Source organism: Hemitrygon akajei, chromosome 23 (genome assembly GCF_048418815.1).
Source record: "Hemitrygon akajei chromosome 23, sHemAka1.3, whole genome shotgun sequence".
Taxonomy (NCBI): Eukaryota; Metazoa; Chordata; class Chondrichthyes; order Myliobatiformes; family Dasyatidae; genus Hemitrygon; species Hemitrygon akajei.
Genome location: NC_133146.1, coordinates 14,541,128 through 14,566,698, shown reverse-complemented (window position 1 = coordinate 14,566,698; position 25,571 = coordinate 14,541,128). Strand labels below are relative to the sequence as shown.

At 43.6% G+C, this 25,571-nt stretch overlaps 2 protein-coding genes across 12 annotated transcripts in view; one reads left to right on the top strand and one right to left on the bottom strand.

Annotated features, from left to right (window-relative positions):
* Window positions 1–9,407, top strand: part of LOC140715176 (uncharacterized) — a 108,532-nt gene extending 99,125 nt beyond the window's left edge. For all 10 annotated transcript variants that reach the window (XM_073026990.1, XM_073026987.1, XM_073026986.1 and 7 more), the window contains one exon: window positions 569–9,407. In XM_073026990.1, the coding sequence (XP_072883091.1) occupies window positions 569–5,306 (4,738 nt within the window). In that variant the 3' untranslated portion in view covers window positions 5,307–9,407. The remainder of the gene's footprint in view (window positions 1–568) is intronic.
* LOC140715178 (slit homolog 1 protein-like) overlaps window positions 1–25,571 on the bottom strand; it is a 322,282-nt gene that overhangs the window by 19,730 nt on the left and 276,981 nt on the right. The window contains exon 38 of one of the 2 annotated variants that reach the window (XM_073026997.1): window positions 17,288–18,421. The exons of the other annotated variant lie outside the window; for it this stretch is intronic. Within the exon in view, the coding sequence (XP_072883098.1) occupies window positions 18,384–18,421 (38 nt within the window). The 3' untranslated portion in view covers window positions 17,288–18,383. Of the gene's footprint in view, window positions 1–17,287; window positions 18,422–25,571 lie in introns of those variants that run through there. 2 annotated transcript variants of the gene reach the window in all.

Here is a 25,571-nt window from a genome sequence, read left to right as displayed (position 1 = left end):
CAAAGGGCTTGCAGTGTTTTCTTGCAACTGTACATGTGACAGATAAAGATGATCTTAATCTTAAGCAACACACTAAATGCTGGAGAAACGCAACAGGTCCGGCAACATCTATGGAAAAGAGTAAACAATTGATGTTTCGAGCTGAGACCCTTCTTCGGAACTAAAAGGGAAGGTGGATGGCGTGGGGGTGGGTGGGGTGTGTGGGTGGTACCTGAACTAAAAGCTAGGGGAAGTGGAAAGAAGTAAAATGTTAATCTTACTAGCTGCATCATTAAATTAATTAGGTGATAATTGGCACAATTCATTTCAAGAACTAAAATAGTCTGTTGAACTAACACAAGGAAGTTCATCCATAAATGTCATTCAAGAAAATTATAATTCGTATTTTAAGTCTTAGCACTAAGAAATCTCAGAGAAGCAGGTGTTTTATTGACTTTTGATTAACACTGAAGTGGAATATGTTCAGATTAACAACAAAAGTGTTGTTGGTGTGGTGAGGTAATTGGGTAAATGGTATTTGTCTTGTTCATTTAAAATGTGTAAATGCCTCTTTCCTTCTTCTTTGTAGCACCAGCAAGATAACAAGTCAAGAATTGCAACTCAGTCAAGAGCCCCAGGGATCCCTGGACCGGTTTATGGCCAAGCTGTGCAGACATCACCAGAAGCAGTTCATGAGTGTGCTCAGCCATATGCACAGTGAAGCGGGTCCTGAGTCAGAGTTGGTGGAGCATGAAGACATGGCTGCCTCCAGCCCAGCACCCCAGCGGCAGCAGGCCAGAAGCACTGGAGATCTCTTGAGGAGCAGGGACACCTTCCAGCCATGCCCTTCCTTTAGTCGGGGGGCACCAATCCAGAGTGGCTTGAACTGTGAGAATGGCACAGAGGACAAAGGGACTCCTGGTGAGAGTCCTCGCTTGACGGGGAGTGAAGTCTGTGCTGCTACCTCTGCTGACTTGTCAGCAGCCTTGGGTAGCTCTAGTAGCATTGCTGGGGCAAGGTCCTCCTCTAAAGGTACATTGACAACTAACTGCCATAAAATGGGGAGCTTGGAAGCTTTGCAAAAGGAAACTGTGAATCGGAAGTTGATCAGCAACTCACCATTGGGTCTGTCCTCTGGCGACTGTCCACCCATACGTAGTCCTAGCCGAATAGAGGGAACAAGTTCTTACAATCAGAAGAACAAAACAGAGGGTGCTGTCACTGCTAGAGGTCAGAAAGAGTCTCTCCAAGATCTCCCTGTACAGCTACTGAACCTGAGAAAGAACTTGATTAAAAATCAGAATGGGCCTCAGGCCCCCACAGGCTCAGACCACAAAGCAGTTAAACGTGCAGTGGTTCATGGGAGCCCTCAGGAAAATGCCGCTACCGCCAAAAGGACTGTTAGAGGTAATCACATGCTTCCAACAGCCACAAGCGCCAAAGATTGCTGGGTCCTCTCCAAGACCCGTCCTGGTGGGCGAGGTGCCAGTGGACGCCTGCGGTTAAAGGTGCAATCTCCCCTCATCAAGACGGCCAGAAAGAGCAGCAGGGTGACTGTTCCGCGGGCACGCTCTTCCACGTCGACCGTGTGCCAGTACGTGAACGAGCATGACAACCAGTGTGACATTGTGTATATCAGTAAGCCTATCACAGAATGCCGGTTCGACGCACAGAGGTCCTGGTCTTCCACGAGAAAGACGGCGAGGAAGAGTACCCGCGGGCACCTCTGCAATGAAGAGTACTGGGAGCTAAAGACAGTTCGCACTTCGGCCAGGAAGGAGAGCCTTACCCCTTTTGTTTCCAACCTGCCTGCCCCAGTGACCTTGAAACCAATAGTCACTCTGCCTGTTAGTGGTATTCCGCTGGCCGTTGGCACAGGTATTCATGGGGCAGAGGGGCAGGGAAAAGCACTGCTGAATCAAAAGCAATTTCAAGAGCTCGAGGAGAGTCTAAGCTTAAGTTGCCGTGCAGAGAAGGTTGTCGGAGTAAGTCAGACATCTAGTGTGTCTTCCATGAATGGCAGCAGTCCAGAAGGGGAACAGAAGAGGTGCACTCGCAAGCCTAGCAGCCCCAGCTCTGAAAACTGTCCAGCGGCAGTCAATGATGTGCAGGGTCCCAACATTCATGGTAGCAAATTCACCACAGAATGGGCTAATCCCCAAAATCAAAGTGAAAACGTGCTCGCTGTTTGCCCAAGTGCAGAGCCACACTGCGAGCTCCTGGAGGAATGTACAAATACCGAACAGACCCCATTGGGATTGGGACAGATAGGTAAGGAAAGTGATGAGATGAAGTGTATCTCACCAACAAAGGACAGGAGGTCTCCAAATCACTTGGAGCCCAGTCTGAATAATGGGAGTCAAGACCCTTCTGTGCCCTCTGTAGATAATGTGGAAGTCAGTCCTGTTAATGGTGTTGAGATTACCCTTCCTCTTTGTGACCAGTATAGCAAAGAGAACAATGGTAGTAATGAAATGTTAAATGGAGACACAGCAGAGTTGAGCCATAGTTTCTGCAAGCCAACACTGGAATCCCAACCACCTGAACATTCAAACAAGTCAGTCGAAAACATTGGAAAGGTGAAGGGAGATAAGTTACTAACTGATAAAGATGAGCCCAAAGAATCAGGGATTACGTTACCTGTACCGCCCGTATCTGTCCCATATCCTGTCACGTCCAAGAGTGATTTGCATCCACAGCCATCTCCCATGGATGAAGGCAAAAGCGGGTGCAGTGACCCTGGAGAGTCTACCCCGGAGATGGTGGAAGGGCGAGATCTGGGAACTGATGGCACTGAGTCCAATACAGAAGTGAGCAATCTGTGTCTGAGAGAGAAGAAGCTGGAAGACTTTGATGCAAATGTGCCTGACTGCAAAAGGGAAGAAGACATTAGGTCCATGAGATCCCTCAAGTCTGACATAAATTACAACAAAGAGGAGAGGCCTACTCCACCTGCTACAGAAAAGAAAAAGCCACGTAAGAAGTTGGTTCCGCCTACTTCTGACCGACATTTAAGGAGTCGACAAGTGCAACCACAGCCCGTGGCCAGTGAAGGTAATATTAAGGAAGAGTCAGCAGATAGTGCTGATGGCTTACTAGTCCCCTGTCTCAGTGTGAAATTCCCGAGGAATCAAGGTGAGAAAGGATACAGGAGGGAAGTGTGCATCAGCAAAGTGGCGTCCGTTCAGTTTCCAGTGGACTGCTTCAACAAGACCCTTTTGCAAAGCATTGTTAATCCCGAGAGCAGGGTGGATGAATCGCTTGCTACCACTTCTGCGGAAGCTTCTGGAAAAGTGAGAAAGTCTACAGCCAAGCAGGTTACCTCTCAGGCTGTAGCTGAGGAGCGGGAGAACTTGGAAGATGAAGAGTTGATCACTGACAGTTTTCTATGTGAGAAAAACCACCTCAAACGAGGTCGAATTCTCGAGGTCTGTGTGGATGTAAAATCGGTCGAGGAGAGGCAAGTTTCCTTTTCTGTTCAAAATGCTGAAACCGATCGTGTTTCGGAGCATTCCAAAGGCTCTGTGGATGATGCAAGCCATCAGCAGTCAAGTTCGCGGAAGACAAATGCCCACAAAGGAAGTACAAAGCGGGCGAGTGGTGGCCTTACAAAGAAGGCAGCCAGCTTTGGGTCTTCACATCAAATGACAAAGGGAATAATTGCAAAAGCGTCATCAGGGGACAAGAAGACCAGTATTGGATCACGTGAATTGAGATACTTGACAATGTCCGTCAACAGTTCTGAAACAAGAGTGTTGGAAGAGGACGCTGAATGCACTGATAGAAAGCAATCCACCCATCTTCTCCAGGGGGAGGAAGAGTCTGATCCAGCTGGCATGAATGATGCCATTGCTACTGAAGTCAGCCGACCAAAGTTTTTGGATTGGTGCTCAGAAGATGAAAACCAGGAGCTGATCACCACCTTGAACGCCAAATATGAGAGCCTTCACAAGGCATGGATTCAGATGGAAAAGGATGGGACAGTGATTCAAAAAGCCAAATCCAGGTCTGATCGGCTCAAGGAAATTTGGAAAAGTAAGAAGAGGACACGCAGGGTCCGAGGATTGTATGACCACAAAATATCTCCAGTGCAGAAACTGTTTATGGCCAACTTCAGCTTGGCCAGCATTTGCAAGTGGTTCATGGAGACAACAGAGACCAAGTCTCTGGTGATTGTCAAGAATGTCAGTGCCAGGAATCCAGTGGAAGCCATAAAAAGCAAGACGTTCCTGCAGAAAAGCTCCATGGTTGGCCTTTTCCCTAGTCCACAAGCTGAGCGGCTGAAGAAACACCTGAAAAAGTTTGCCATGGCCTCGCCTGCCCGAAGCAACCCTAAGACCCGGGCACTGCTGGACAAGGTACAGAAGATGAGCTTGGCGGAAGGAGAGCTATCCAGGCAAAAGCTGCAGGGCCCACTGCCAGATGCTGAAGGTGGCCTCTTCCCCAGGGACCTCTTTCTAGCCAAAGAGCCAGGTGGCCAAGAGGAAAGGGATGGCCCGTCTTCAGGTAGGACGGCGCTCCAGCTATCCAAACACTTGGGGCTGAAGAAACCTGTCAGTGCATGGATTCTGAGGAAGTACTCTAACATGATGGGAAAGCTCCACAAATTTCAGCACGGGAAAGAGAAAGCGGGGCGAAAATCCCCAGGAAAGCACAAGAGCATTTGCATGAATCCCCTTGTCTCGCCCAAGCGTACCTCGCAGACCCAGCTAGATTCCCCCAGGGGCCTTCTACCTGTTGCCCCTCGTAGACCTGAGAAGAAGAAGGGATCCAGGGACGTTACAGTGAAGGAGCCTCACTTGGGACGGGGAAGGACCTCTAAGTCTGAAGCTGTCTCCCTTATTCCATCCAAGTCTGTACCCAAGCGGTTCCCAGCAAGTCGGAAACCCAGAGTTGACAGCAGTTCTAGCAAACAGCTGGCTCCCAAGAAAGCTGGCGGGAGCGGAAAATCTAGCAGTCTGCTCATAAAGACCTTCCCGAAGAATGGAGAGAAGCGATCTCCTGGTACTGGACTGAAAGTAGTTCCAAGGGCCAAGAGCAGGACCGGTCCTGGAAAAGAGGTAAAAGGAAAAAAGGTCAAGGCTAAGAGAAAGAGTGGTGTGGGCAAGGAGCGACTGAGCAAACCAGCCCAGAAGAAGGCTGAGTCCTCAGCCAAGGCCAGACAGCGCAACAAGACTGGCACCAAAATTCAGAACAAGGCAGTCACCCCAGCCAAGCTCAGGCCAAAGTGTGATGCCTCGTCAGAGGCCAAGCACAATAAGAAGCGAAAGCCAAGTGAGAGGAGTGAGCCGGTCCCCAACAAACGGAAGCGGACAGATGCAAAATGACACGGTTGCCCAAAGGCCTCACTGTAAATTATTGTGTCTTTAACAACAAAAAAAAGTTGACACCAGGAAGCATTAATTGTCGAAGCTGCTTTTATAATCTTGGGACAAGCCTTTGAAATCACAGAGGAAAGAACTCGACTGTGATCCTAATTTTATTTTTCTAAGCACGTAAGCAGATGTCTTGTAAAGAAAATACAGGGAACTCCTCCTCCTAGCCCCCCTCCTAACTGTGAATAGAGTTTTTATACTGTGCTATAAATGGTATTGTTTTCTTTTGCCTGTTTGATTTTTATATATATATATAAAATATTGGCCTGGCTTAGAACTGATTATGAGAGCTGTAAACGCAAATCAAAAAGAACAGTGCCTTATTTAAGTGTTGAGAGGTGAGAAAAAAATGATCTTTTTGCGTGTGTGTTTCTGAGATTAAAGGTTTGCGTTGACAATGGAGACTTGCTCTGTACTTGTTGCAACTCCGCCCGAGGCTTAAAGAAATCTCAGCTGAATATAAAATTGACCCTCAGAGGTTATTCAGCCCATTGTACCTGTGCGAGCTCTTTGCAAGAGCCTGCTGATTAGGCAACCCCATCTCCCCATTGGAAACTCTTTCCCCCTCGAATATTTAACCAGTTCTCTTTAGAAATTTATCAGATCTCCTTTGCTATTGGACAGTGCATTCCAGATCCATAGGGTCAGTGGGAGCTCAATTTAAACATCCATATTAACCCTTTTCTTGAGTCATAAAGCAAAAACATGCCCTTCAGCCCAACTAATGCATGCTGACATGGCTCCCAGCAAGGCTATCTTATTTCAACCCTTTCCAACCCATGTAAGACTATAAGATATTGGAGCAGAATTAGACCATTTAGACCGAGTCTGCAGTACCATTCCATCTTGGCTGATTTATTAGCCCTCTTAACCCCATTCTCCTGCCTCCTTCTTAACCTTTGACTCCCACACTAAATAAGAACCTATTAACCCCTGCTTTAAATATACCCAATTGCTTGGCCTCCACAGCCATCTATGACAATGAATACCACAGATTTGCTATTCTCTGGCTAAAGAAATTCTTCCTCGTCTCTGTTCTAAAGGGATGTCCTTATGTGGCTATGTCCTCTGGTCCTGGATTCCCCCACTATAGGAAACATCCTCTCCATATCCACTCTATGTCTTTCTCTCCCAGTTTCACCTATCACCTTGTGTTTCTCCCTCCACTCCCCAACTGCCTGTGGTCTCAGCCCAAAACGTCAACAGTACTCTTTTCCATAGATGCTGCCTGGCCTGCTGAGTTCCTCCAGCATTTTTTGTCTGTTTCTTTCAATATTTGTTAGGTTTCAATGAGATTTCTCCCTTATTCTTCTGAAATCCAGCGAGTACTGGCCCAGAGACATTTTAGTTTTAAAAACACAAGCAATACACCCTCTATAGATGCTGCCTGACTTGCTTAGTTCCTGCAGCATTTTGTGAGTGGGTGGTAATCACCAGCTCTGCTCCTTTTTATCTCTCTATCCCAGTTCACTTGCCAGTCATCTTTCTGTCCATGACAAGTTTCTGTCCATTTTTATCTAGTTTTCACAATTTTGATTGCCTCCCCTTTCCTCCACCCATTTAAGTCTCTCGTTCTTGGGAGAATAACCCCAGTGTCTTATAAAGTAAAATTGCAGCAAGAGATGGTAAATCATCTTAGGGTTAAACCACACTGTCGGTCACCAGCTGGAGAAGGCCAGATGCAGGTGCATGGCACTTTATTCAAACTGTTGTTTTATAACTGTTATCTCCCTGTTTCTTCCCCCACCCCTCCAAATCTGGTCTAACCTTACCATCCCTGTTAAGCTGACATTGCTTCACTTCTCCATTTGAACTTTTGATTGCAACATTTAGAGAAGTTTGCATAATTCCATGGATGGAAGGGGTATGGAGGGTTATGGTCTGGGTTCAGATCAATGGAACAAGGCAGAATAATAATTTGTCACAGACCAGATTGTCTGAAGGGTCTGTTACTATAAACAGTCTTGCAAAACAGGTTACTACTAAGTCAGCTTGGCTTTTAATTCTGAAGGATGAAGGGAAGGTTTGTTGCCTATGTGAAAACTGGCAGGCTGCCCTCCTCTGTGTGTTCCACTAGGTCATATGGTCAGTGGGAGCTCAATTTAACCACCATATTAGACCCATAAAAACAGGCCTTTCAGCCCAACTTTTTCATTGTTCCCACCAAGCCAGTCCTATTTCCCCACATTTGGCCCCTATCCCTTTCAACCTTTCCGATCCATGTAAGACAATAAGATGGAGAAGCAAAATTAGGCCTGTCAAGTTTGCTCCACTTTTTGATCATAGATGGTTTATTTTTTCTTTCAACTACTTTCTTCTGCCTTCTCATAATTATTGAACCACACCTTAAATACTCTGCTTTAAATATACCCATAACTTGTATAGATCACAACCATCTGTATAGATCATAATAACCAGAAGACAGGTCATTCAGTCCATTGAGTCTGCTTCACCATTTCATCATGACTGATCCATTTCCCTCTCAACCCCATTCTCATGCCTTCTCCCTGTAATTTTTTACACCTTGATGAATCAAGAATCTTACCAACCTCTCCCTTAAATGCACCCAGTGGCTTGGATTCCAAAGCTGCCTGTGCAACAGATTCCACGGATTCACCGCCCTTTGGCTAAAGAAATTCCTTCTTATGTGTTCTAAATGGACATCCTTCTATTCTGAGGTTGTGTCCTCCTGCCCTAGACTATCCCACCATAGAAGACATCCTTTCTACATTCACTCTATCTCGGCCTTTCAATCTTCAATAAGTTTCAATCAGATCCCCCACCCTACCAATTCTTCGAAATTCCAGCAAGTTCCAGAGCCATCAATTACTCGACGTATGATATGTCTATCATTCTCATGAACCTCCTCTAAACTCTTATCTAATGTCAGCACATCCTTTCTTAAAATAAGGAGCCCAGAACTGCTCATAATACTTCAAGTGAGGCCTCACTAATGCCTTATAAAGCTTCAGTATTACATGCTTGTTTTTATATCCTGGTCATCTAGAAATTAATGCTAACATTGCATTTGCCTTCCTTACCACCAGCTCAACCTGCAAGGTAACCTTTAGGGAATCCTGCAAGAGGACTCCCAAGTCCTTTTGCACCTCTGGTTTTTGAATTTTATGCCCCTTTGGGAAATAGTCTATGCTTTTATTTCTTCTACCAAAGTTCATGACCATGCATTTCCTGGCACTGATTTCTATTTGTCACTCTTTGCCCCTTCTCCCAATCTGTCCAAGTCCTCCTGCAGCCTCCCTGCTTCTTCATATTTATCTGCCCCCCACCTATTTTTGTATTGTCTGCAAATTTGGCAACAAAGCCATGAATTCCATGATGGCATACAATGTGAAAAGAAGTAGTCCCAATACCGACCCCTGCAAAATACCAATAGTCACCGGCAGCCACTCAAAGTCTCCCTTTATTCCCACTCTTTGCTGCCAGTCAGCCAATGCTACTCATGCTCATATCTTTGCTGTAATACCATGGGTATTTATCTTGTTAAGCATCCTCATGTGCATCACCTTGTCAAGGCCTTCTGAAAATCCAAGTACGCAACATCCACTGATTTTCCTTTGTCCCTCCTGCTTGTTATTTCCTCAAAAACATTCCAACAGATATTCCCTTAAGGAAACTATGCAGACTTTTGCCTATTTTACCATGCGCCCCCAAGTACCCTGAAATCACACCTTAACAATCAACTCCAATATCTTCCCAACCACTGAAGTCAGGTTAACTGGCCTGACAAGGGATCTTAGCTCAAACTGGCGACTATTTCTATCCATAAATGCTGCCCGACCTGCTGAGCTTCTCCAGCAGATTGTGTGTGTGTTGCTCTAGATTTCCAGCATCTTGTGTCTGGCCTGTAAGTTTTTCTTCTGCCTTCTTCTCTACTTGAAGAGTTGAATGACGTTTGGAATTTTCCAGTCCTCGGGAACCATGCCAGAAACTAGTAATTCTTGAAAGGTCATTACTAATGCCTCCACAATCTTTTCAGCAACCTCTTTCAGAACCCTAGTCCAGATGATTTATCTACCTTCAGACCTTTCAGTTTCCTAATAATAATATTATTATTCTCCCTAATAATAACTACAGTTGTCTGTGGTAATGAAATTCCTTATATTCATCACCCTCCGGCTAAAGAAATTCCTTCTCATGTACTTATCCAAATGTCTTTTAAATGTTGCTGTTATGTGTGCCTCAACCACTTCCTCTACCATCTCATTCCATATACATACATTCTTCCTTTTCATATATGTTGCAGCATTTTGCTTCTATGCTGCCTCACAGGCTTTATACAGGGTCTTATTTGTAGCAAATGTTCATGGTCTTTATTATCTACACCTCAATCCAACTGCTGAAGAGTCCAGAAAGTCTCAACTTCTGGCATCTTCTAGGTCTTGGACTCACTCTGCTCCATCTGTAAATCCTCTGTGCCGAAGCTCACTACAAAGCAGCATGGCACCGGCCCTTTTGAGCCCGACTTCTTATCTGATGCCTTGATTGTCCACTAAATTGCTTCTAGCATGTTGAAGGCTGGTAGATTCTGACGGGAGTTATTGGGGACGTGGGGGAGAATAGAAATGAAAATGGAAATGGGTATCCTATGGTCAGCATGGACATGGTGGGTCAAAGGGCCTTTTCTGTGCTGAATGGCTCAGTTACCTGCCAATGTTTGTTGCTGTGTATAGTTGACTTGCTTTACCTGGACAAAAAACAGACATATTGCTTACAGTTGTACTGCTCCCTGTATCTATTCTTAAGACCATAAGACATAGGAGCTGAATCAGGCCATTCGAACCATTGAGTCTGCTCTGTCATTCCATCATGGCTGATTTATTTTCCTTTTCAACTCCGTTCTGCCTTCTCCCAATAACCTTTGACTCCCTTACTAATCAAAAACTATCTACCTCTGCTTTAAATATGATTGGGCCTCCACAGCCATGGAGTATTTAAGGGAGACGGAAGGTGCCCATTGTGCAGTAGCTGGCTCAGTAAAAGCACTCTTCAGTTAGTCCGCCCACACCCCAGTTTTTTTCAGTCACCTACAAATATTTCCCCTTTCCAAAGTACGCATAATGTTCTTTTGACTGTTACTATTGGATCTGTTTTGAACCACTTCACCACTATTCCTCCTCGCCTCTGCGTACTGATGAACCGATTAGAATTTGACTTTTTCTTTTGATGTAAGCACACAGAACGGATATTACTGTAATCTCCATGTCAGTCTTCCCACATTCAGATTCTGGCTGTTGCAAGGAAAGTGCACTAGGTTTATCCACTCAAACCAAAACTGATTAAGGAGTACAGATCACATGAGCAGTTGTGGGAATTCAGTTAAAATCACAGCTAATTTGATCAGTCTTGCTGTAAAGACCTGAGAAAGAGCCTGGTTTTTAGAATTGTTACAGATTTTAATTGGAGATTGATTATCTCAGCACTCTACAACATTGGTTTTCTCCCAAGCTTTGACTGGTCCCGCTGTTTCTTCTCTCATTTTGGGATCAATTTTACCCTTTTATCTTAAATACCAGAGATGCTATAAGTTCTGGAAATCCAGAGCAACACACACGAAATGCTGAAGGAATTCAGCTGGTCAGACAGCATTTAAGGAGGGGTATGAACAGTCAATATTTTGGGCCTTCATCACCACTTTTTCCTCACTTCTCCCCCCTTCCTTGCCAGTCCTGATGAAAGATCTCAGCCTGAATTCCACTCACCTCTCCCACCACATGAGAACATAAGAAATAGTGGCAGGAGGTGGCCATCTGTTTCTTTGATCCTGCCCTGGCATTCGTTAAGATTGTGCCTCATCTTGTACCTCAGCACCACTATCCAGCAATTCCCTCGATTTGGGCAGAAGAAAAGAGATAGATGGATTTGCCCAGCTCATTCTGGATCAGATCATTCCATCACTGAACCCTACTCTGCTGATTTTGTTGGTTGGACCAGTATTTTGAAGTTTGTTATCCACTTCCTGCCTGTAACTATACAGCACAAGGGAAGCCATTCAGTCCAACATGTCTGTACTGGCTCTTTGGGAAAATGTCATTTAGTTCCCCCTTTTTCTCAGTAGCCCAGTACATCTTTATTCATGGTAGGATAAATTAACAAACTCCAGGACTAAATGTGGTTGGGATGCTTGACGTGGGAATGTAGGCTGGATGCTTTGCAGGATTTGAGCCTTATTCCAAAATGAAGTACTAAGTTGATCTAGTACTGAGAGAGATCTAGTACCAGAGCTGATCCTGGGTTTGTTATTGCATTCAAATCCACGGGGTAGCTGCTTTGTGCAAGCTTGCAGCTGACATGGGACACTTATCTCCTTCCAATTCACCCTGACCCTGAAGATGATTTCTTAAAGCCCACTTGCAAAGTGATAATGGAAAGAAGGCTGGCATGTTGCCGATGATCTCCTTGGTATAACAAAAATATAAAACATCTGAGAATAATGTGAGAAGGAGAATTGCGACAATGTTTTACACACAGGCTCCATACTTCTGAGAGTAAGAAGTGAGAATGGGAGTAGACCATATGGTTCCTGAAGCAGCTGGTCAATTCAATCAAAACTGATTCTGCAATCCATTCTTCAATTAGGGCTTGTACTGACTGGTGTTCAGGGGAATGAAGAGGGATCTCATTGTACCCTATCAAATATTGAAAGGCCTAGATAGAGTGTACATTGAGAGGATGTCTCCTGTTGTGGGGGCATCTAGGAGCAGAGGGCCTTAGAATAGAAGGACATCCCTTTAGAATGGAGATGGCATCAAAGGTTATGAGTGAAGCCAGGAGGAATGGGGTTGAGAGGGAAAATGGATCAGCCATGGTCAATTGGTGGGGTAGATGACCTAATTCTGTTCCTATTTTTTTTATATGGTTTAAACCTGCAGATCACAGCCTTGAGTGATACTCCATGACCCTTTGCTTCACAAGGAAGTTGTCTCTCTCTCAATTTACAAATGATCAATCCATAACACCATGCCCCCAGTATTAAATTGTCCAGCTTGGAAAAACAGTCTCACCATACTGATCCTGTTTCAAAATTATTCCACAATGTGAACCTGAATTTTCTCCCAAACCAACATGGACAGGACTTGCACATAAGCAACTTAGAAAGTTACAAACAAAATAATAGGATTAAACTCTGTTGCTTTTTCAAAGAACCGGTACATGCTTAACAGGTTGGACGCTGCCTTTTTGTGCCCTTTTCCCTGATAGGCAGATCTTTGATTTTCATATTGTTCATGTCCATGTTTTGCTCTTACTTCCTAACTGTCCTTGAGATGATGGTGTGAGTCACTATCTTGTGAAGTGAAGTTGCTTGCACATTCCATGGTGGTGGCTTACACATGGGGAAACAAAAGCAGTACAGCACAATACAGGCCCTTTTGTCCATAATGTTGTGCCATCCTTTTAATCTACTCTAAGATCAACCTAACTTTCAACTCCCACACAGCCCTACATTTTTCTTTCATCCATGTGTCTACCCCAGAGTCTCTTAAATGTCCCTAATGTATCTGCTTTTATACCATCCCGCTCGGTGTGTTCCACATTTATCACTTTGTATCTATCAAAAACTTAGCTCTGACATCCCCCTATCATTCCTCCAATCCCCCCTCGTTAGCCATTTTCACCCTGGGAAATAGTCTCTGCCTGTCTCTTATCTATACACCTTTATCATCATCCTTTGCTCAGAGAGAATAGCCCTAGCTTGTTCAACCTCTCCCCATAAGACATGTTACCAGCTTTGATAGGAAGGGCTTTAGGATTGGTTCCAATGCGAGCAGTTCATCCTGGCTTCTTCAGGCCTTGATGATCACTAATGTGATTATTAGGTGATTTAAAAATTGAAACAATCAGATGCCATTATCCTGGCTGTTCATTCCTGCTCCTGCGTAAGTGCAATATTTTCAAATTGTGCTGAATATTATTGTATTAAATGCTAATGACCAGCAATGTTGTGATCTGAATTCTGGCTCCAGGTGGCAATCTGACATCATCACATGGCAGGACTAAATCCAGTTTATGTTGTAGAGCAACTCAAACAAACCCTCAAATTTCCTGCCCCTAGACAACTTTGCCTCCCATCCTCCTCTACCTTCACTTAAGATGCTTTTGCTGTGGCTTGGTCCAGTTTTCCTTGTAAAGCACATTGGGGCATCTTACTGGGCAAAGGGCACTATATAAATCCAGCACTGTGCTGTGTTACTATCTGGGCAACTGTTTGTAATATGCAACAAAACCTGCTTGAATTCTAAAACAATACAACCCTCTAACCACAGCTGTCGATTTTCAAAGGTAGTTAGGCTGTGTAGTGATTCTTTGATAATAAATTTACTTTGAACTTTTATTTCAAAGTATATATGTTGTATGTCACCATATACCTTGAGATTCATTGTGAGATATGACAATTGAAGTCTTTTATTCAACATATGTCCCAGTTAAGGAGAGACCTGGTGCGCTAGATTGTAGTTAGAGTGCTTAGATTTGCTACATGATGGAAGGTAGTTTCTTTGTCCTCTCCCACCCCTCAACTAAGCCATTTTTACCCATTACCCATTGCTTCACTTGAGTCACTGAGGCTGACCCACTGCTTTGCCAGCTGTCGTTTTATATTTCAGCCTGACTTCTACCCCTACCTTGCCCAACGTAAACTAAAGGAGCAGCGTCTCAGTTTCCCTCTGCCCACATTAAGACTTAATACTGATTTTAATTACTGCAGTCTGATTTTAATCACCACAAATGCAGCTGCACCTATCATTTCAAATTTAATTTTTCCCCACTTTTTACATCCTACATTCTGGCTCCCATCTCACCCTTTCTCTTCTCCTCAACTGCACACTCCTCTAGTTCCCCTCTTCCTTCCTTTTCTCCAATTGTCCACTCTTCTCCTATCAGAGTCCTTTTCTGTGCCCTTTACCTCTTCCACCTATCACGTCCCAACTTCTTACTTCATCCTCCCTCTCCAACCACCCACCTAACCTCCTCACTTGGTTTCAGCTATCACCTGCCAGCTTGTACTCTTTCCCCTCCTCCCACTTTGGCCCCTTCCTCTCCAATCCTGATGAAAGGTCTTGGCGTTAAACATTAATTGTTCGTTGCTCTCCATAGTTGCTTCCCAACCTGCTGAGTTCCTTCAGCATCTTGTGTTTGTTCCTCTGGATTTTCAGTATCTGCAGAATCTCTTGCGTGTTTGTTTTATTTTTCATATCTTTCTCCATAGGTATTTAAACTGACTCTTGCCTTGACAGCAGAGGTCTGCAGCCCATCACTGATATTCCCTTCATCCTTTCCAACCATCTTGTTTTCTCACCTTTCCAATTCCACTAGGGCCTTGTCTAGAAATATCTATGTGCTTTCTCACCCAAGAGATGCTGTCTGACCTGCTGAAACGCCCAGCGTCTTGTGTGTGTTGATCTGGGTTTCCAGTATCTGTAGAATGTCTTCTGTTGATTTCCAGCAGCTTCTGTTTTTGCTCTCTTATGGGCTCCCACTCTGTGAGTGCATCTTCTGGGATTTCCACCTGTGTTCAAATCCTCTGTAATCTTAAGTCTCCCATTTCTGCCACATTTCGCGCATCCTCCATTTTCCCAGTTTTTGCCTTTCCATTGCCTCCCCTCTCCATCCATCCCTTCCATGTCTTGGCTGTTACACTGTTCTCCTGCACATTGCCCTACCCCTGCTCCACCATCCTAATGTCTGCTTTTCTGGCTTCCTGTCAAATGTTACACATTTACCTTCCTGTGCAACACCTTGGGGGTCTCCCACTGTGTCAGAGTGCCACCTGTAAACAAGTTTCTCCTTGTAAACCAGGATGCAGCCCGCCTAAGAAAATAGGAATGTGATCACCGGGTTTCTGCAGCGGAGTTCCAGCCCAGAGGTGTATAGAGTGCCAGTGCTGCAGAGATGGGGCAGTTGTACATAGGATGCTAAAAAGGCACAGCCTGAAATCATTAAGAGTTAGTATTAAGTCCCTGGAGTTGCCCAGTACCCAAACACAAGATAAGGTGCTGTTGTACGGTTTCATTGCAGAAGTCCTGATAGACAGTAGACTGGAGACAGAGGTCAGAATGGATTAGATGCACTCATTATTACAACCCACTCTTTCTCCCACTGACCGCTGCTGCTGGAGTAGATTAAGTCTCAGGATCATGGGCAATCTTGCATCCTAATTCTAGAATAAGAGACACAAGCAGGAGTTGGCTATTTGGCCCCTCAAATCTATTTCCACATTCGTAAAGATCATGTTGATTTTTCTCGCACTTGGCTCCAGTGCTCTGCCTACTCCTGAGAACTCTCAATCCTTGTGTAGGCTACAAACGTTTCTGCCTTGGCTTTCCATTTTGTAGGATGTACCATGTGGTAGCATGTTTTGTGGGCATTTTGACCAACAACATTATTTTAAAAACAATTAGTTGTTGCAGGGCTGGAATATTTCAATATCTCGGCCATGGAAAGAGCACTTGCCAGATACTAGGTCCATCTCCTCTGCTGGAGCATCTGTTGACTGGTCAAGGTATTGCAATGAAGAATCCACAACACTTACCTCACAAATAGGATGAATCCTAACTCTTTTGTGAAGTAATAAGCCTTACTCATCCCTGAAAGTGGAGCATGGAGGTGGACAGTGCAGTGCAGATTCAGACTAAGATTACCTACTTCGAGATTGCCTGGTGCAGGCACCTCTTGCATCCATTTCCCAAAATCTTTGCAGGGAATCAAGGATAGAGCTCTCTCACCTCTGCTGCTTTTCAGTGTCGCTGAGACAGAATTGGGAAACACTGGCCAAAGATCCCTTTTCTTTCTCTCTCTCCCCCCCACTCTCTCCCGTTTCTGGTGAATGCAGGTAGGAAAGAGAACAGCAGAAATTTGAATGTGGCCACAAACCACTGGAGACTTGGAGCTGGTTATTAAGGGGATCAGACATGACACCAGCCTGACATTCCTTTCAGATGGGATGGGATGGGAGAACAATGAAGCAGATTGCAAGTTCATTCGGAAACTGTAACTATGGTGAAGTTCAGGCATTCAAATCTATCTCCTGCAGTGTTATTATTTTACCACCCCTCCCCCATTTCTTAAATTTGTTACTTCTTCATGTTGCCCTTGTTCTGCTATTCTTGAGAAAGGGTAAGGTACACATTGTTGTGGGATCAGACTCTGTGTTCAGTTAGCTATCATTCCAGTGCCTGCTAACTGAGGAGGCACTCAGAGCTAAAACAATCGGCCTTTATGGAAGCGGAGAATTCACTAAGTGCTAAGGGAGATGGAAATTATCTTGTTACAAATTAAACCTTCAGAAATTCAACAGATATGGGAAAAAACACAGATTTCTCTCCTCTAATCCTGAAACTCTGTCTTTAGCTTATAGGCAAGCTGAAAAGTAGAAATTTCCAATTCTGAAAAAACCCAGAATCTTATCCATTTTTTTTCAGTTATGATAATTAACTGAAAAACAGTAGTCTTGGCTTACAGCAGATAAAGATGGGCAGACTTGTATTTACATAGTGCCTTTCACGATCACCCACCCAATGTACCTTTTGAGTTATAGACATAGTTCTAATTGTGACAGCCAGTTGCCATGAAGCAAAACCAGTGATGTCCAGATAATTTAGTGGTGTCAGCTGATGAATACTGAGGAAAATATCTGCTCTTCAGAGATGTGGCATCAAGGGATTCTTTTATATCCTGAGAAGGCAGACTGTGCCTCAGTTTAACGTTGCATCCAGCAGTCCTACATTTTTGTGTGGACTGGAATTGGGAATGAGCCCACAGCCCCCTCACTTCAAACAGAGAGTGTCATCAACTGAGCCCCTCACAGTGAACAGAGCTTCACTTATCTAGACATCCTGTAATGAATCTGATCTTCCCAAAGTGTTCCTATTGGTAACTCATGCATAATGTCCATTTACAATAGTCAACTGAAGATTTTAAAGATAATTTAATCAGATGAAGTTAACACAAAGTGTTGGCAAAGTTCCAGTCACTTGCTCTCTGTTACACACGTCAATATTTGTTCTGAAAAAAACCTTAGTTTTCCATGATTTTAAAATAGGCTTTAAAAAATTCAAAGAAAACAGTTTGTGTTTAACTTAAATATGAAACATTTCTGTAAATAGTGTATTTATGCTGAACGTGAACATAAATTCACTATAGAAATGAAAATTGCTTTGGATTTTTTCAAAGTTCTATTTTAAAGTTCTAATTTAAGTTTTAGGTTTTATAATTTATATTTTAGTTTTTATAATTTAAAATTAAGCAGAAATTGTACAAGCGTGAGCATTCCACAAAGAGATTTAAAATGTAAAGTGCGGTTGTACTGGGTTAATAAGATTGTACAGTAAAGAGAGACTTAAAAGGTTTCTTATCAAGTCATTCTGATATTTGAACCATCATGACCATCTGAGTGAGTAACCACAGGGTTGTTTCTGTGGATGTAATACTTCATCAGGCAGAGCAAGAGAGACTGTGTGCACACTGCTCTGCCCAGTTTCAGTCTAGAGAGACAAGCAAGCCTCCAAGTCAGCCATTGATTATGGGTCTCTTCAATAAATGAAGTTCATACTTATTTTTTTCAAAGGCCAGGGTGGCCAGTAAACTATGTGTGGATGTATAGATACAGTGGATTATGGTTAATTGGGACACATCGGGACCAGTAAATTTTGGCCCAGTTAAGCAGCTGCCACAATTAGCCGTAATTTCATGGAAATAGTTAAAAAGGTATAAAAAAGACAGTGAGTAACAAATTATGTATTTAAACAAAATACAGAACAAATTAGAACACTGCTATAAACCTATGTATTAGTTCCTAATACTTGTTGACGGAGAAATTCATCTGTGTCACATTCTTTTGACTGTAAATGAAAATCAGTGAAGACACCTAGTGCTGATAGACTACCTGTATCCAATTCTATTGACGATTGTGTCCTCCAAATCTTCACATTCATTGTAATCATTTAAGATGATTATCAATACCTTCAGGTTCTTCATAGTTCTTAACATGTTGCAGTAGTGAAATCGTTTCATTTTTCAATCCTGGCCATTTCTGGCATCGCCAAGCCTGAATGCTTGAAACCACAGTGAGCAAAAAAGTTATGTATTGTCTTACTGCTTATTTCTCAGCAACTATCAGTGACAAAAAATCAATGCTTTTTGAACACAAAAGCATGCAATTGACACTATTTAAAAACTGCTTGAAGTTATGGTGTATCTAAAGGCCACGCAAGTGTATGCGGCTGTTGCTAGTTAGAAAGTGTTCACCAAGTCTTCTGCCCCAGTTAAGTGGCATAGTGTCCTAAATAAACAAAGTGAATTAGGGCTACTTTCTTGATTAGTTTTTGTTGTTTTTTAAGAGTGTCCCAAATAAACTGCTGCCATGATTAACCGATGGCCCAGTTAACTGGAATCCACTGTATATCTGTGTATGTGTGTGATGATCTGTAAACATACATCTAAAAAATTAATTTTATTTTAGCAGTACATTTGATAATGAGTGCTCAGGCCTTTGATACTGTAGAGTTAAAGGAGACTTTCCTTAAATAATATTAAGTTTGATGGAAATAACTTCGGTTGTCTGGGCTATCCCTATGACCAAAGGCTGAAGTTTACTTGAATTACACCAAATCTGAATTCTTGATACAGAATTGAAAATATGGTGGTATATCTGGTGTCACCAGTCATCCCTTTGCCAATGGGGTTGAGATGAGGGGATTAGTTTAGCAAGGATGCAGCCAACCTTAAATCCTCCACCGCCCCACCCCACCACTCCCTCCCTGGTGAGGTTTGGTTGTAATGAACTGGCATTTTAGAATGGCTTGCCATGGTAGAACCACCCTAATCAGCTCACGTGGTCCTTGCTTGACCTGTGAACATACTCCATCCCACCCCTTACTCCAACCATGAATGCGGACAGGAAATCTGTATTTGTATAAAGTAAAATCCTCTCAACATGTACCCTTTGATGCATGGTCCACACAGCGCACCGTTAGAATTCAGAGAAAAATGTTTATTTATAAAGTATGTGAATTATATTATGATCTTGTATGAAACTGTAATTCATACTTTGCTTTAAGTTATCAACGGCGAGTTGGATGTTCATTTAATGTGTTCCCCTTTCCATCTGCAACTTTCTTCTCTCGCATTCTCTTTCTTTCTGTTTTTCACTCTTTCTCTCACTCTCATTCAGCCCGTCTCCTGTTTCTATTTATTCTTTCCCTCACTCACTCCTTTTCCTCTTTCCACCAACTCCCTCACTCCCATTTTCTTTTCTCTTTCTTGACCTATCCACTGCTCCTTTTCTGTTTAATTACAATGTGTTGGGTTTTAATGCAACTAGTGTTCTGTTAAAGCCTTTCTATCCAATACTCCTTCACTGGGGTAATAGGGGAATAGGTGCTAGCATTGTGTGAACTAAGTTTCCCATTTTAATTTTCCAGTTCCTCCCAGAACTGAGTTTGTATTTTTAAGTTTTTTTTCTAATTTCTTATTTATGCTATCTCTGTTTCAACACGAGCAGCGCCATGCTGTGCTTATTCTAACTGTTCCCTAATGTGTGTATTTTATTAAAGTTAATAAAATATTACTTGGACATTACCCCCATCTCCTGTCTTTCTTGAAAGTGCTAAGACACAGAGGAAAAAAATCCAGAACCTGCTCCTTGTGAAGGAGGTAAACAAGTTGAGAGTTAAAGATCTACATTTCTTTAGCATCTGTGGAAACCCTGAAGTCCTAAAAAGCCCATAAGCCTTTGCGGTGCATTCACAAGTGAACAAATCAGGCAGCCAATTTGCACACAGCAAGCTCCCACCAATAGCGGGATTGTGACCAAATGAACTGCTTTAGATTAGATTAATGGATAAATAATTGGCATCAGGGCATGCTGTTTGATTTTGTTTAATGTTGTATTCGGGGGCGGGGGGGGGGGAGCATATTTTGTCTACCCCAAATTGGAGGCAGATTCATTGAGTCTCGGCCAGACTGGGTGGCAGTGTCAGATTTCCTTCCCTGGACTGAGTGGAAGGTAGTTACATATAATTTGAGCATAAAATAACAACGTGGTTATTAGCTTTAATTGACCCAATAACTGGGAACGGTTATACTGGACAAGAATCTAGACATCTAGGCTTCCGAACCATGGAGAGGAATTAAAATCCTACAATAGTGAAGGTCAACATTCAATTACTAAATAAACCTAAGATTAATGGCAGAGTTCATGAAGGAACATAGGGATCTTGAGGTCCACATCTATACATGCATAGAACATGTTGCCAGGGGTGGTGGTAGAAGAGGATTCATTGGGGACATTTAAAATGGGCACATGGATGTTGCTCTCTGTTACACATGTCAATATTTGTTCTGAAAAAAACATTAGTTTTCCATGATTTTAAAATAGGCTTTAAAAAATTCAAAGAAAACAGTTTGTGTTTAACTTAAATATGAAACATTTCTGTAAATAGTGTATTTATGCTGAACGTGAACATAAATTCACTATTTATAGAAATGATTACTCATTGCTGCCTGGCTGTTCACTCTATCTATGCCTCTTATCATCTTATACTCCTCTTTTCGAGTCACCTCTCATCCCCCTTCATTCCAAACTTGTTCAAACTTCCCTCATAAGATATGATCTTTAATCCATGCAGCATCTTTTCTATAGCAGCATTACTAAAACTGAACACAATATTCCAAATACAGCCTCAGCAAACAGATGCTATTTTTGAGTTCAAGAACAACAAGGTAACATTGCATCTTTATAAAACTCTGGTGATATCACACTGGGAATATTGCTGCATGGATTAAAGATCATATGAGGGAAGTTTGGAATGAAGGGGGATGAGAGGTGACTCGATAAGAGGAGTATAAGTTGATAAGAGGCATAGATAGAGTGAACAGCCAGGCAGCAATGAGTAATATGAGGCATAAAGTACAGGGGTGATGTCAGAGGTAGGTTATTTTACACAGAGTGCTGGATGCATAGAACACATTGCCAGGGGTGGTGGTAGAAGAGGATTCATTGGGGACATTTAAAATGGGCACATGGATGATAGAAAACTGGAGGGTGATGTGGGAAGGAAGTGTTAGATTGATGTTGAAGACAGTTGTAAGGATGGCCCAGCATAGTGGCCAAAAAAACCTATACTGTGTCAGAGTGTTCAATGTTCTTTGTTAAATATTGAGAGTTTTCAAAACTAATGTCCTTTAGGGAAGTGAGCCTTTTGGTATTTAATGACAATTTAGCAGCTTCCAGTCACCCCTGATACAAGAATTGCAGGCAGGACTTAGTAGTGTTCAACGCCAACGATTGGAAGATTGGGTTTCAATTCCCTTTTCTCTCTGTAAGGAGTCTGTATGTTCTCGCAGTCACCACGTTGGTTTCCTCCAGGTGCTATTTCCCTCCCACATTCCAAAGAAAGCTGTTGGTGCTGGAGGCATGGCTACACTTGTGGGCTATTCCCAGCACATTCTCAGACTGCTGGCCATTGAACCAAATGACTCATTCCACTGTATGTTTCAATGCCTATGTACATGTGACAAATAAAGCTAATCTTTATCCATCGAGTACTACAGAACAAATCAGGCCCTTTGGCCCAATGCAACAATTTCAATCAAGATATCCATCTAAACGAGTCCCATTTCCTGATGTTTGACCCATATCCCTCTGAACCTTTCCTAACCATGTACCTGTCCAAACATCTTTTAAAACCCTGTAGTTTGTTTCAACGTGGGGAAAATGGACTACATTTCCTACATTATTACATTGACTGTAAGGTGGACTTGTGGAGTAACGAATATAAATGTAAACTGTTTCCTTGCTCTTCCATCTCGTTCACAGAATGTAGAAATAATTGATTATGCAGGACTCTATTGTCCATTTACAACCTTCTGTCAACTGCTTTGCTGGGTCATGACACATGTACAGACCAAGCTGGGGAAAGAGGGAAAATTAGTCTTATCAACACTCCATGGTTACTAATATTTTATTCAATGTAAGTTCCTCAGTTGCTACTGTAGGATTTGAACTTTTCTCTACAGATTTAAGATGTAGGATGTAGGAGCAGAATTATTGGAGCCATTTGACCCATTGTGTCTCCTCTGCCATTCAATCGTGGCTGGTCTATTTTCCCTCACAACTCCATTCACCTACCTCCTGCCCATAACTTTTGATGTGCTTAGTAATAACCGCTCTACATATCCTCAATGACTTGGCCTCCACAATCATCTGTGGCAGTTTATTCCACAGATTCATCATCGTCTAGCTAAAGAAATTCCTCCTCATCTCACTCCTCAAGGGAAGATCCTTTATTCTGAAGCTGTATCCTCAGATCCTATACCCTCCTACTGATGAAAACTTACCACTTCACATCCACTCTATCCAGGCCTTTTGTTATCAAGTAGGTTTCAACAATATCCCGAACACCACCACACCTCCCAACCCTTACTGCCATGCTTCCAACATACATTGAGTACACTTGACCACTCTCATGTGACAGTGCTCTCAACCCTGATTGGAGGGTGTCATCACATGACCTCCCTCCAGACTTCCTCTATTGGTCACTTGAAGGTGTCCTGCCTTTCCAGAGCCAATCCCAATGACAATGTAATCTGTGTAACCTGATTGGATGACTTGACTATCAGCTCTTTAACCTGTTTTCCCCAGCTAAACTATATTTTCTATAATAATACTGTAAATAAAATGTTAAAAGAATTGCTGGTAAAAAGACAATTTATAGTGGGCTAATGATTTACTGGGAAGCTCACAGCACTGTTAAAACAACAGAGGATTTCAAGGCATCCCTGGGCAAAGGGCCCTCACAACCCTGGGCAGCATGAGTGTAGCGGTTAGCGTAAAACTTCACAGTGCCAGCACCCGGGTTCAATCCCGCCACTGTCTGTAAGGGGATTGTACGTTCTCCCCGTGACCACAAGGGTTTCCTCAGGTGTTCTAGTTTCCAAAGTTGGCACCAGAAACATGGTGACACTTGCGGGCTGCCCCCAGCACATCCTCATTCACAAGTGATACATTTCACCGTACGCTTGGATGTGCGCGTGACAAAGCAAATTTTTTACCTTTAATCTCACAGGCTGTGGGTACCCTAGGAATGGCTTTCTCTCCTTTACCGTCAGTGAGCCCAACCCCAGCCTGAAGGGGCTGCACGAGGTTAAACAGCCTGAGCATTCTTTTCAGCAAAATGTAACCCAGACCTCACCCACCTGACACACCAATCTTTTTCTCTCCCTACATGTCCTGCCTGTCCTTTCTGTGTATTTCTCTTTTAAACCTGTATCCCAGGATGGGGCAGAGAGAACCACTCACACTGGTTCTCCTTGTAACCCAGATCCTAACAATCAGACACTCAGCCATCCACAGCAATCAAGAGAGCCTTTATATGGACATTGTTCACTAATAAGCTTTGAGTGTAAGATTATCTGACCTGGACTGTTTTTAAATTATATTTTATTTTATATTATATTATAACCATACAGCAAAAACTGGGAAGCCGATCACTTACTGTCAAAGAAAACCTTTTAATAGCTCTCTACATTGACAATAGTGGGAGCATCTCTCTGTGTCTAACCCGTGATGTCCCTGTCCTGGGAGTGTGTGATGGGACAGTGTAGAGGGAGCTTCACTCTGTATCTAACCCGTGCTGTCCCTGTCCTGGGAGTGTGTGATGGGACAGTGTAGAGGGAGCTTCACTCTGTATCTAACCCGTGCTGTCCCTGTCCTGGGAGTGTGTGATGGATGAGAGAGCTTCTCCCTATCTATCTGTGATTGATGAAGTTCCTCCTTGAAACTTTCAATGAGTCATTATATAGGAAGCAATGAACAACACATGGTCTGGAGTTTCTACCTGTGCCCTGGATCGAGGTGATAAATGGCCTGATCTTTGACTTTACTCAGTGTGATGGTCCCTTTCTCTCTCTGTGGTATGCCTCTGGCATATGACCAACTACAACCTTCACCTTGCTGATCCGATGTGTGTAGGTACAATGGGCAGGTTACTGTGAGTACTGAGGAGCTGGCTTAGTTTCACACATCTCTCAGGCATCTTGGGTGATCCAGGCATATGCAGACATAGCAAATATAATGACTATACGCATGCCAGGCAGATTACGCACACAGCAAGCACTCTCAACACAGTGCCATTACACAAAGATCCCTCTTACATATTTTACTTCAAAGGCAGATACACGTAATGTTAATTACATTTGAAGTTTCTGATAAGCTGTCCCATCGACACTGTCAAAAAAGGAGTACATACAAAGTGAAGCTCCCTCTACACTGTCCCATCACACACTCCCAGGACAGGGACAGCACGGGTTAGATACAGAGTGAAGCTCCCTCTACGCTGTCCCATCACACACTCCCAGGACAGGGACAGCACGGGTTAGATACAGAGTGAAGCTCCCTCTACGCTGTCCCATCACACACTCCCAGGACAGGGACAGCACGGGTTAGATACAGAGTGAAGCTCCCTCTACACCGTCCCATCACACACTCCCAGGACAGGGACAGCACGGGTTAGATACAGAGTGAAGCTCCCTCTACACCGTCCCATCACACACTCCCAGGACAGGGACAGCACGGGTTAGATACAGAGTGAAGCTCCCTCTACACTGTCCCATCACACACTCCCAGGACAGGGGCAGCACGGGTTAGATACAAAGTGAATCTACACTGTCCCATCACACACTCCCAGGACAGGGACAGCACGGGTTAGATACAGAGTGAAGCTCCCTCTACGCTGTCCCATCACACACTCCCAGGACAGGGACAGCACGGGTTAGATACAGAGTGAAGCTCCCTCTACACTGTCCCATCACACACTCCCAGGATAGGGACAGCACGGGTTAGATACAGAGTGAAGCTCCCTCTACGCTGTCCCATCACACACTCCCAGGACAGGGACAGCACGGGTTAGATACAGAGTGAAGCTCCCTCTACACTGTCCCATCACACACTCCCAGGACAGGGACAGCACGGGTTAGATACAGAGTGAAGCTCCCTCTACACTGTCCCATCACCCACTCCCAGGACAGGGACAGCACGGGTTAGATACAGAGTGAAGCTCCCTCTACACTGTCCCATCACACACTCCCAGGGCAGGGACAGCACGGGTTAGATACAGAGTGAAGCTCCCTCTACACTGTCCCATCACACACTCCCAGGACAGGGGCAGCACGGGTTAGATACAGAGTGAAGCTCCCTCTACGCTG